The sequence below is a fragment of the Sceloporus undulatus genome, chromosome 4 (genome assembly GCF_019175285.1).
Source record: "Sceloporus undulatus isolate JIND9_A2432 ecotype Alabama chromosome 4, SceUnd_v1.1, whole genome shotgun sequence".
Lineage (NCBI taxonomy): Eukaryota > Metazoa > Chordata > Lepidosauria > Squamata > Phrynosomatidae > Sceloporus > Sceloporus undulatus.
Genome location: NC_056525.1, coordinates 69868211 through 69880873, shown reverse-complemented (window position 1 = coordinate 69880873; position 12663 = coordinate 69868211). Strand labels below are relative to the sequence as shown.

The window sequence follows — 12663 nt, the reverse complement described above, 5'->3', positions numbered from 1 at the left end:
GCACTTCATGGGTACCATTAGATGTGTAGCCTAATGATTAACAGACACAGAAAATCCCACTTCTGCCATAAATTTCCTAGGTCACTGATTCTCAGCCTTTGGCCTTCCACATATTTTAGACTACTGGCCATACTGTCTGGAGCTTCTGGGAGTTGAAATCCAAAACATCTGGAGAACTAAAAGTGAAGAACTACTGTATTGGTGATCCAATGCTTATGTAAACTAGACCACTTAGACTCAATTTTCTCTGAAATACAGACAAATAACAACACTGAGCTGAAACAACTAAAACTGCATATTGCTTTTTAAAAAAATCTGATTTCTACAAATTGTTAGAAATTAACAACCACCGGTTGTATTATTAACAAGCCTCCTTTCCTTTTCATTATCAACAGGGAGAAAGCTCCTTCAGTCTCTCTCTCTCTCTCTCTCTTTTTGTGTATTCAAACAGAGAGGTTTGGGACATTCCTGCCCCAGCCAGCACAACAGGTGTTCAGCTTAGAACATGCAACCCTATCAGCATTGCTTGCAAGCTGTGTTGATAGTGTAGATGAGCAGCTAAGCTTCAAGTGTGCTCTCTCACTAAGCTAGAATTACAAGTATGGTTAAGGCCAAATATACAGATCTAACAACAGACAGATGCCTCTAAATTTCTCATCAAGACGGTTTATTTCCCTGGCTGTTGAAAATGAAAAGAAAGCTACTTATAGTTTTAAAAATGTGTGACCTGAGGTATAACTGGATGTATTTGCATTATATATACAGTAGCTTACTTTTCTACATTAATATTATATACTCAAGAACAGCTTATGAGTTCTGTTTACTTTTCCTTCGTATCACCATTATCACATCAGAAAAGGCTACTTGAGCTGTAATCCTAGTCACATGTATCTTGGAGAAACCCTCACTGAACACAATGTGAGTTGTTCCTGAGTAGACATGCTTAGGTACATACTATTAAAGAAGTATTAAAAAGAGATAAATGGTGACCCACATTTGCAGACCAGTCCCGAGTATGTTCACTCAAAAGCAATTTCCACTTAGCTCAGTGGGATTTACTCTCAGCTAAGTGTGTACAGAACAGCATTCTGAGTGGCCTAACTATCTGCTTTAACAGCACTGTTTTCTGCACTCTTCTAAAACTGAAGTGATGGAAGGCTGAGATGCACCATCTTGGCCTAAAGATATGATATCTGATGAAGAGGAGAAGGAGTACAGAGTGTCAGCCTGAGAAGCAGAGAATTATTTTCCTCTGCAATAAACACTTCCACTGGGTATTGTTGGTATGTCACATCAGGGCAAAGTATGGGATCACCATATATCAGAAATGACTTGAAGGAACACAACAATAACAACAACAACAACAATTGTCCAGTTTATAATACAGTAAATCCCTTTTTCATTCAACACATGTCTACATTTAAAAAAAAAGAATTAGTTATCCCCCCTCTCCACCATATAACTAAAACAAAATATGTGTTATAATCTACAAATACAATAATATTTGGGAAGCGGGAATGCAAACAGGAAAAGAGAAAGATCAATTCATTCATATTTTTATTTAGGCAGGCTTTTGAATCTTAATTATAGAGTTGCAGTATGTGAAGTGGTGTGCTGTGTGTGTGTGTGTGTGTGTGTGTGTGTGTATTTCACTTGTTTATTGAAACTTTGTTTTAAATATGTTTTAAGTGTTTTAAATCATGTTGATGTTTAATTCCTTTAAACTTTTGTAAATGTTTTGGTTTAAAATTATCATAAGATTCTTTGAATCCCTTTTTGAGGAAAAGGTTGGATATACTGTATATATTCAACTATCATGAAATTTATGCCCAAAAATTGACCGTAAAATCCGTTAAAACCTTCTCTCCCCATCCTCCTCTGGATCTCTCTCCCCACAAAACACCCCATTTCCCCCCAGTTCCTTCCCTCTTCAATCTGGTGCTAACCATCTCTCCTCATCAAACAAACATCCCATTCCCTCCAGTTCCTTCCCTTTTCAATCCAGTGTTAACCCTTTCTCCCCATCAAACACCTTCCCCCAGGGAAGTGGTGAAAGCTGGTCGGGGAAATGGAGAAGGAGAGAGAGAAGTGGTACTTTCCTCTTTAGATCTTTTGTTAGATGCCCCTAAGTTTTACCCTCAACTTATCCACGAGTTGATCCTTGGGAGATCCGGGAAATATAAATAAACATTATTGTTGTTGTTGTTATTGTTATTATACCACCAAAATCCATGATTTTGGCCCTAAAACCTTCCCTCAACTTACACATGAGGTCGACTAGTACACGAGTATATATGGTAAGTGCAATAAATTAATAAATTATAGATTAATAGTTTCAGTCAAGGAAGCCATGACCCTGACTTTGCAAGTGCTGAACAGAGCAATTGATGATCAGGGCTCTTGCAGCTCTGATTCATAAATGAAGCTGATTGAACAACAAACAACAACAACAACAACAACAACAACACTGCCTGCATGTAACCACTGCAACTGTCCGTTAACTTCTTTTAAAAATAATAATCTGTTTTAACAATCTGTCTCTCTCTCTCTCTCTCTCTCTCTCTCTCTCTCTCTCTCTCTCAAGGGAATACAGCATTGCCATAAAGGTATGGAAGCTGAGCTCCTGTGACATGTGTGTATTGGTATGGAGTGGTGTGCTTATGAGTGGTTTTTCCTCCAAAGTTAAGTCGGATCATTTATGAGGAAAACTGACTTCATGTTCTGACTTTGCACTCAATGGGGAGTGAGATACTGGCTCTGATGTCAGCAGAGTGCTGCTGAATCTGTGCCCGGTATTCATCTAAACTTAAAGGAGCTATCCAGGGTGCTGAGCCCTATGTCAAAACAGGTTAATAATATTAAATAACATCTTTTAAATTCTGACTAAAACCCACAGCAAATTCACTACTCCACTGACATGGACAACCAGCTATTACCGCTCATGCTTATTATACCTACATCTGTCCCTGACCTTTTAACACAGGTAGATCCACAGGTGAAGGACCTGTGCAAGATTTGATCAAGAGAGCCACAGCCTTGAGTTTTCAAGAGCTCAGGAGAGCTGTGGAGAAGTGGGGTTCAGGGAATCTCTCATTCATAGGGATTGCCAGCAGGTCAAAGCCGACGTGATAACAAATAATATTCTAAAACAAGCAACTGTACTTTTGTGCCAGGTCATTGAAATGGGGATCTCCACAATGCAGGGATGTAGTACTCACAAGAGACGTGGCACCTGCACAAGCCAGCGCACATTGTTGGAATGCACCTTGTGTGTCACAGCCCACTTGGCCAACTTGTCCCATTCATCCCGTGCTCGGCCATAGATGGAGAGTCGCAGTTCTGCATTCTGGTACTTACTCTCTTCTAGGTCAGACATTACCTCCTGCCAGAAAAGAAAATGTTTGTTGGGCTTAACATGTCCACAAAAGAGCAAGCATGGAAAGGCTGGTACAGCAACAAATACTCTTATGAAGCACACACAGGCACACTTTTCTTTGTTCTGGAAATAAAACATGAATCAGGAATGATAAAATCTATTATGAAGCTATATAGAGCCCTTACATGTGCCATGTGTGTGGAAACAGAATAGCTCATTTGCCTGGAATTCTTCACTTTGGCTTCCAACTAAATTTCTCTAGGCCAAGGGTGAGGCACCTTTGGCTCTCCAGAGGTTTTAGCCTACAAATCCCACCATCCACACCCAAGAACAGCCATTGGCAAGGCAAAGTGGGAGTTGTAGTTCAAAACACATGGCACACAAACTGTTCCTCCACTCCCCCTTAGGCAGATACATTCCTAGTTTACTGAATCTAAGAAGGAGTGAGGAGGATCCTGAAGCTTGGAATCTAATCAGACCTACATTGTCTTCTGACAGAAAGGAAAAACTGCAAGCCTATTGTGTGGTGAATAGAAAATCGGAGAAATCTGAACCTGATGCAAGTCTTCATTTTTCCTGCTGAAGTACAGAAACTGCTGCCAACTAAAAATGCTGGCAGTCTAAAAATGCAAGCACTTTCTAAAAACATAACAAAGTATCTTACAATCCCTCATAACTAGAGTGGGGCAGAACAGGAGTGTGCAAATTTGCAAGGCTAATCTAGTAATGGCCAAAGCTGAAATGGGTCTCCAGTAACTGTTAAGTCTTCTTGTCTCTTTTAACTCAATTAATATGAGCAAACTTGCATGTCTTTCCCCAGCTTTAAAAACCAGGAACAAAAATGCATACATACTTAGGCTTACCTAGACCTAATTCAAACTGTTAGTACTGACTAGAGTAAACATACTGAATCAACCTCTGGATTGTAAAGCATCATTGATTCAATGGATTTATTCTCACTGGGATTAGCAATTGGATTTACTTTGGTTTTAAGGAGACACTCCATAGTATGCAATGAGGATACTAAGTAGCTCTCACCTTGATGATATGGGCAAAGTATTTCCCAGAGACTCTGTTGTCAGTCTTGATGAAAATCTCACGCAGGACAGACTCACCAATGGGATTGTATTTGGCATTGAACTTGTCAAACCGATGGAAGGTGTTACGATCCTATTCAAAGAGGGGGAAAATACCATTGGAATTAGATAACAATAATAATTATGATTCTTCTGTTACCCACTTAGCATCTCCAGTGACTTCTCGACTGCTCATCAGAGATGGCCACCATAAAACATTTTTGTTCCAACTATACAGAGGCAGTCCTATAAACTGTGCCCTCCAAGCCCAGAAGTTGCTGCTCAGCCTAATGAGCATCTTCATCTTTAACATCCCCTCTAAGCCAAACGTTACTGCCAGAATACCTGCATCTGGGCAAAATGAGGCTAAACTTTCAACTGAGTAAAAGCTAGACATGTGGTCATTAATGAATAGAGCACAGGTAGGAATCATGTTACCTTCCAAGTATTGGACTTTAACTCGCAGCACTCTTTACCCTTGGCTGTGAGCTAGCACTGGTGGGACTTGCAGCCCAACAGCAGCTGGAGGGCCACATGATTCCCACCCTGAAATAGAGGGAGAATTAGGAACTAATATTCAGCATGAAAGACAGAACTGTAGTGTGAACACAGGGAGCAACTAGAGTCTCAATTATGCCAATCTCATCCCTGAATAAGCACAACATTTCTAAACAAGACAACAGCTTTCAACAGTCTTTCCAAGACAAGCAGCTTTATCCTCTTTGACATTAATATTTCACATACCGCATGGACATCAAGTGTGTCTACACTGAGATCATAGGCTGTGAGATTCATGGTCTCAAAGACCTCCTTTAGGGTTTGCTCCTTGCCCTTCTCCACATGAACAATCTCCTCCAGGTGCTTCTTCATTGCTCGTTTGATGAATCGCAACAGATGCTTCTGGTTCATGCAGGATGATGCATGGATATGTGTGTCCACCTGCACAAGAGGTTAGTGAGTAAGGGGACAAGTCAGAAAAAAACAGAGTTCAAATCTTAATTTAGCTATCAACTCACTTGCTGGCCTGCAGATAAACCACTATCTTTCAGCATAATCCCACACCCCTCAGTCTGTAAAATGGGGATCATAATACTGACTATCTTACAAGGTTCTGAGAATTAAGATAATTGTGCTTTTGAAAAATGGAAGCCAAATTTTAGTTGCTATCTAAGCAACTGGTATGCAAATATATGCAGGCAGAAATCACCCTCTGAAACCAATTACCATATATACAGATATACCTCAGTTACCAGAGTAGATGTGTTCCTAGGCGCTATTTCTTTAACATAAACTCTGTCCCCAGAGGCAAAAATAACATGGGAAGATTTGAAACAAAAATCCGGAGCACCTTGAACATATTTCAGCAGACTTGTTTTTCAGAACGTAAGGTATGCTCATGTGAAATAAAACAATGTGGTCAGGAAAGAACTACATGTCTAAACAAAGACATTTTCAATTTTCTAGGCTGCTGTTGTTTACCTTGCCTGTTGTAAGGAGGTATACATGGCTACAGTTGGATTGGCTAGACCAGAATATTGCTCTTTCCCTCCTCAGACCTTGAAGTTTATCGCACTGGCCCTGAAATGGGCCCAGTGCATTCTAAAATGTGCACGCATGGGGGCGCGCATGGAACAGGGTGGGGCTACGAATCCCATTTTATCGCATGCTGGAACGCCGCCTTTGCCGCTGGGCATTCCGTTCCAGAGGGCACCATTTCTGAGAACGCTTTAGGACAGTTCTCAAAAATGGCGCCCTCTGGAACGGAACGGGGACGCAACTGGAACACCCAGAGGCAAAGGCAGCATTCCAGTGTGATAAAATGCAGTTCTTAGCCCCATCCCGTTCCATGCGCACACGCAAGTTTTAGAACACACTGGGCCCGTTTCAGGGCCAGTGCGATAAACTCCTTTATTGCATTGTTTACCACAAGGAAGCTTATGCAATCCAGTACCAAGTTTGTTTCTGCAGCACTCCATCACCATCTGTCCAATATTAATGCTGCTAAAAAAAAACCTTTTACCTAGACAGCAGACAAGGAAGAAAGGGAGGCTTGGCAGCCATAAAAAGAAGTTTCTTCCTCTGAGGTTTTATTAACTGAGGTATGATTGTATTCAGGTTCAACAAAATAATGGGTCTGTATCTCCATCAAATCTTCCACTCTTTCCTTTGCCATTTCAGAGGCCAGGAATTGTTATGATCTGGTAGAATTTCCTGGATTCCAGCAGAGCTGGAATTGGTGTAGGATTCTGAGTTGTAGTCTACAAGAGTGCAACCCTTCAGTACTGTGGTCTACATGAGTATAACTCTTGTACTCTTGTGGTCTGCAACTCAGAATCCTCTATCAATATGGACACAAGGGGATACTGATAGTAGTAATCCAAAACCCAGTTTTGAATTCCAGTTATGTGTGATTCTAAGCAACATCTGTAACAGTAAAAAATAGTACTGGCACCTTCCGGATGTTGTAGAAATCACGATGTGGCACCCTCTTCTGGGCTGCCAACTCTTTCATCTCATTCAGCAGGACATGCATCTGGAACTTTGAACTTAGGTATTGCAGTCGTCTGTAGCAGAAGGATTTTCTGTCAACCAAATGTGAAAAGAGAACAGGGTAAGCTTTACATACCTCTGATCAAATCCTCTCAACACAGCAGGGCAATACTAATGCCTGAAAATCTAGTTTTGATATGTATTGCCCTAAAACTCACTTTGTCCCCTGTCAATGGTCCAATAACAACCTCTGTTTCTCACCCATCCTTCAAATGGATGAGAACAATTAGGTACTATTTTCCAAAGACTGGATATGAGAATTAGAAGTTAGAACAAACTTTTTGTAATTATTAAAAAAAAGTCATAGGCTGTAAAAATATTAAGAAAAGAGGCATGATCTCTCTTAAATCCTGCTGTGAAAATGAATTCTACATGAGAGAAGCCAAGTTTGAAATCCACGTAGCTTGAAGGTAACCAGCTAGACTGAGCAGAATTTCTGTTTGGAAGAAGGAACCTATCAAGCCTCATTCTTACCTATACAAATCAAGACAGCAGAAAAACTTTCACTTACATGGGACCATTAATGATCAGAGCCATAAGGACATTCATGTCAGCAACAAACTCTTGCAGGTCAGGGTAAGGCAAATCCAGTTCTGTGCTCCTTTAAAAAACCCAAAAACCCAATAGATCAAATTAAACATTTGGAACAAAGGACATCCACCCAACAGCATGCTGGAGAACACAGAAAGAAGGCAGGTAGCAGCTATATAGTATATATTTGTCTGGGTAATGTGTACTGTAAAGTCAAAATTAGTCCTGCCAATAGCATGTTACAAAGAAGAGCTAACTCCAATCACTGATTAGATGAAACAAAGCTTCAGAAATGTGTGTTGGATTGCAATTTCCATGATCCCTTACTACTGATTAACCTGGCTAAGACTGATGGGATTTGCAATCCAATGACATCTGGAAGTCCACTCAATTCCCAAACCTGAACTTAATTATGGAAGAGTTATAGAAGAAGATTTTATCTCAGAAAAAAATTGGTAAACAAGATACTCTTAATTTTTTTAAAAAATACATATTTTCAATATTAATTTGGTCGATATTACCATTGTTTAAAATTTGAATTGCCAGAAAATCTGATTCAATAGTGCACCAACTCTGGTTATAAAAGTATCTTACCATATGCATTTGGTTCAATAAAAATGGTATTCCCAAGTATTTTAGGTTTCTTTTAAAAATAAAACAAGGTAACAGCTGTCACTATTATCTAGATAATTGAAAACAAAAAAGAGGTTTCTGGCAATCGTTCAAATTTTGTCTTTTTACATATTACTCTTTTCTTTATTTATACCTCTTTTCCTGCTACTGCAGTATTTAAGGACTCAACAGACGGCCTCATCAAATCGGGGCTGCAGCAACTGCACGCTGCAGCCCTGATCTGGCCTTTCTGTGATGCAAAAGCAGCTCCTTTTTGCACCATGGAAAGTGTACCTTAATGGCGGCAGTGGCTTTTTGGTGCTCCTTTGCTGCAGAGCATTTAAATGCTGCGCCAATGGAGCACCATGGCACCCCGTCATGTGCCAATCTGTACAGGCTCTACATCAAGAATTTCTGGTTTTCGAAAAATTCAAACTTGGGTTTCAAAGTAATGAATATATACTGAAGAACTTCCTGAAGAACTATTCCCATGGATACTGCAAGATGCAAGCTTGTCCATAATGCTATTTAAAAATTCTTTATGCAACCACTGAAAGGGACTATCAAAAGTATTTGGACTGGTGAATCATCAATATGCTGATCAAATCTCAGTCTATTTTTTTTTTTACACCAAATCCAGGAGCTGCTATTACTGCTGTGTGACATTGGACTCGGTTATGGTTGGATGAAGATGAATGAATTGCACCCGAATCCAGACAAGACATAAATGAGAATAACGGGGGGATCCAGTAACACAAGAAAATGATAGAGCTGCCTTTCTACATGCAAGTCAGACTCCAACTGAAGGTTCAGATTTATAGCTTGGTCTTGATTCAACAAATCAGACAATTTCAATTATCATCATCAAAGACAGTAAATTAATCCTTCTATTTCTAATTGTCAAGATTAACAAATTAATTTCAAACCAAGCTCTGGCAATGGTGTTTAATGCTATACCATGTATATATAGGGAAGAGGGAAGACTTTATTTTAATTGCACAGTGCTCTGAGTGTGTTAAGTTTATTATCAATGTTTATACACATTTAATTAATAGCAGATACTTTTGAGTGCAAATAATGAACAGTCCTGATATAAAGTGGATTTGCCTCTTTGTGCTTTCAAGGCTGTGTATGTTTCAAGGCTATCAGTCACATCCTCTCCCCCAACCCTCATTTAGGGGCCAGTCACACTTACTTTTTTTGCACGGAGAGATTCGCCTCTGTGAATTGATTAAAAATTGATTCACCATTCCCACTGAGTTTTAAGGCAGCGAATCTCTCCATGGCATTTAAATCTGAAGTTCCCATTTGCCACCATTCCGGATCAAAATGGAGGTGCCTCCATTTCCTAATGCTGGCTGTGTGATCCAAATCAATCCACTATCTTACTCCCACTATCAGCGAGGCAGCTCATTATGGTTCTTAAAAAATTGTAGCGATGAGTCCAGGAATACTCCCAAACTGCGAACTTCGTCCTTTAGGAGAAGTGTGACCCCGTCCAGGACTGGTTGACAAATCTCCTTCCCCGGACTTGAGGTACCTATCGCAAGTACCTCCATCATCTCTGGATTCAGCTTGAGTTTGTTTTCCCTCATCTAGCCCATTACCGACCCAAGGCAGGCATCCAGAGGGGAGATGCCATCCTTAGTTACTGCATCAGTCGGAGACACAGAGAAATAGATTTGGGTGTCATCAGCGTACTGATAACACCGCGCCCCATGTCTCCGGATGATCTCACCCAGTGGCTTCATGTAAATGTTAAACAGCATGGAGGACAGGATGACACCCTGAGGGATGCCAGATGTCAGCTCTCTTATAGAAGAGCAGCTGTCCCCCAGCATCGCCATCTGCAATCTGCCTGAGAGGTAGGAATGGAGCCACTGGAATGCAGTGACTCCAATCCCCAACTCTTTCAGGCGTTCCAGAAGGATACCATGGTCAATGGTATCGAAGGCCGCTGAGATGTCCAAGAGCACCAATAGGGTCACACTTCCCCTGTCAATGCCCAGACGGAGATCATCGACTAAGGGAACAAGGCAGTCTCAAATCTGTACCCCTCCCTGAAGTCAGTTTGAAATGGGTCCATATAATCGGGTGCCTCCAAGACAGCTTGGAGTTGCGTTAGGCATATGCCATCCTTACTTATCTGAACAAAACATATAGGATCAACAGTACAGAGAAAGTGCCCTGAGTGACAACTGCTAACCTCCAAATTTTCCCCATCACTAAAGAACATCCTCTCTTAGTCAAATAGGCAAACTGCCATTCTTCCTTACTTGTCTGTGACATCTTGCTTGGTGTACACGTGAACTACTCCATTGACCATCTTGAGGCCAAATCCAAGGTCTGCAGGCATTGATTCAGGGTCACACTTCTCATAAGGGTGCTGATTTGTAAATGGTGGGTGTACTGGAGCATCTGCAGCACAGGAAGGAGTATAGTAGTTATTTAATAGGAAATTAGCATACATATAATATAGTCAACTAATTTCTGGAGCCATCTGTCTAATCAAAGCCTGAGAGGGGGAAATTGTCAATCCAGCTTCTGCCAGAGTTGCCAGGCAAGCAAAACCAACACAACATAAACAATACTGCACCATGGTGGCTGAAGTGATAAGGAACACAATCAAGGCAAAAAATGAATATAGGATGCAAGTGATCCACTGGGTCTCAAGTGTGCAATTTCCTCCCCATTCACCCCAGCTGTGTCTACATCTTTCATGGGATAACAGAAACCTTGTAGAACAGGGCCTCAGGTCCAAAGTTCAGTTTTCCATAGAATCTCAATTTTTTCTTTTTTTTGGAGAGGAAATTTCTAGTTCTTATGAATGAAGATTTTAAAATGTGTGGGGAACCCCTCACAATCCAGGAGGGATGGCTGAGCAAGGTTTTAGTAGCCATGGAACTGAGGGTTTCAGTGTCCTGCATACTCCTTACCTTCCCAATCACTAGCAAAATCAGAACAAAAGTACAGAGCTAACTTCACCAGTATTTTCTAGCTTAGCTTTTCAAGACTGTACAATGACGTATTTGTTCCTGCATCTAAACATTTCAGCTTCAGTGACATGCTGGCCAGGGAATTCTGGGAGTTGGAATTTTAAAAATTAACTTTTCTATCTTTTGTTCCCAGGCTACAGACAACACAGTGCATGCTCCTGGGGCCTTCACTGGTTATTAGCACTGAAAAGTTACCGTTTTGGACTCCAGTTTCCTAAACACAACAGAGAGATTCTGGAAGCTGTAATCCAAAATGGTAACTTTTTCAAAGTCTGGTCACAACAAGAGGATGGGAGCTGCCCTCGACTATGTATTGCATCCCAAACACCTTGACTACCTGGCAAGTAACCAGAGAATGAACACTATTCACATTCCTTTCCTTATCTATCTCTTAGAATTCTCCTTCACTGTAAGACTAGAAATGCCCTTTCTCACCCATATGCCCAGACCACAAGCCCACCTGCTGCCACAGGGGTCTCCGGAATCTCTTCGTACATCCTGGGAGCCAAGGGCTTTTCTGAAAGGTCTTGCAGGAAGCGAGCTGTGGTCTTGCAGAAGCTTTGCAGAGAAAGTCCCATGTATTTCTCCCGAATGAACAATGCTTTCACTACACTCTTGGCAGCATCCAACAAGTCTGTGAAGGGAACCTGAAAAAGGCAGAAGGGGGAGGAGAAGAATTAGATTGTTCCTATCACAGGTAACAGGCAGACCTAATAGGCTTAAGAAGTGATCGGCTACAGATAACTAGCCCAAATATGTATAAATAAGAATAATGTAATACTGGAATCATACCAGTGTAGGAAATGATAATTGATTCCAATTGAACATATTTCATTTCAGCAAACATATATAGTATGTATAAAATGTCTGGTTTCATTCAAACTTTATTACTGAGACCCTTCCCAGGCTTGGAAAAGCCGAGTAGAGAATTCTGGGAATTGTAATCCAAAAGTAACTTTTATGCTCTTCCTCTGTTTCAGTGCAAGCAGGGACCATACAGTTCTTGGAGGGCTCACTTCCCAGCATCCCAGCAGATCCCACCACATGGGACAGCACTTGGATTTTGCACTGAACTGTCATTCCCATCCCACAGTGATTCCCCACTGAGAATTGTGTATCATCACCAGAACAGCAGTTTTCCCTGGCACCCCCACTGACCCCTCACCAGCTGGCCTAAGGAGAAGAATGGGGGCAGATCTCTGGGCTACACACAGAACTTTGTCAGTTACAAATTGTTAGCAAGCATCTGAGGGAGAGTCTCTTGGTGTATCTGTACTACATAGCATTCTGATTCTGCCTGAACTGCTGCAGCTCTATCCTATGGAATTTTGGGATTTGTAGTTCAGTGAGGCATTTTGAATTTTCTCCTACAGATTTCTTCTCTCCTCCTCTAACAGAGAATGCTAAGTAGCTCACTGGACTACAAGTCTTGGGATTCTACAGGATGGAAACATGACAAATAATGTAGGATGAAACTACTGTAACCATATAGTGCAGATGCACTCTCTGTCCTTAGCTTGCT

At 41.1% G+C, this 12663-nt stretch overlaps 1 protein-coding gene across 8 annotated transcripts in view; it reads right to left on the bottom strand.

Moving 5' to 3' along the window:
* Positions 1 to 12663, bottom strand: part of AMPD2 (adenosine monophosphate deaminase 2) — a 61567-nt gene that overhangs the window by 11394 nt on the left and 37510 nt on the right. For all 8 annotated transcript variants that reach the window (XM_042462748.1, XM_042462746.1, XM_042462747.1 and 5 more), the window contains 7 exons: positions 11602 to 11788; positions 10422 to 10563; positions 7514 to 7603; positions 6905 to 7034; positions 5197 to 5391; positions 4415 to 4546; positions 3219 to 3382 (listed from right to left, as the gene is read on the bottom strand). In XM_042462748.1, the coding sequence (XP_042318682.1) occupies positions 3219 to 3382; positions 4415 to 4546; positions 5197 to 5391; positions 6905 to 7034; positions 7514 to 7603; positions 10422 to 10563; positions 11602 to 11788 (1040 nt within the window). The remainder of the gene's footprint in view (positions 1 to 3218; positions 3383 to 4414; positions 4547 to 5196; positions 5392 to 6904; positions 7035 to 7513; positions 7604 to 10421; positions 10564 to 11601; positions 11789 to 12663) is intronic.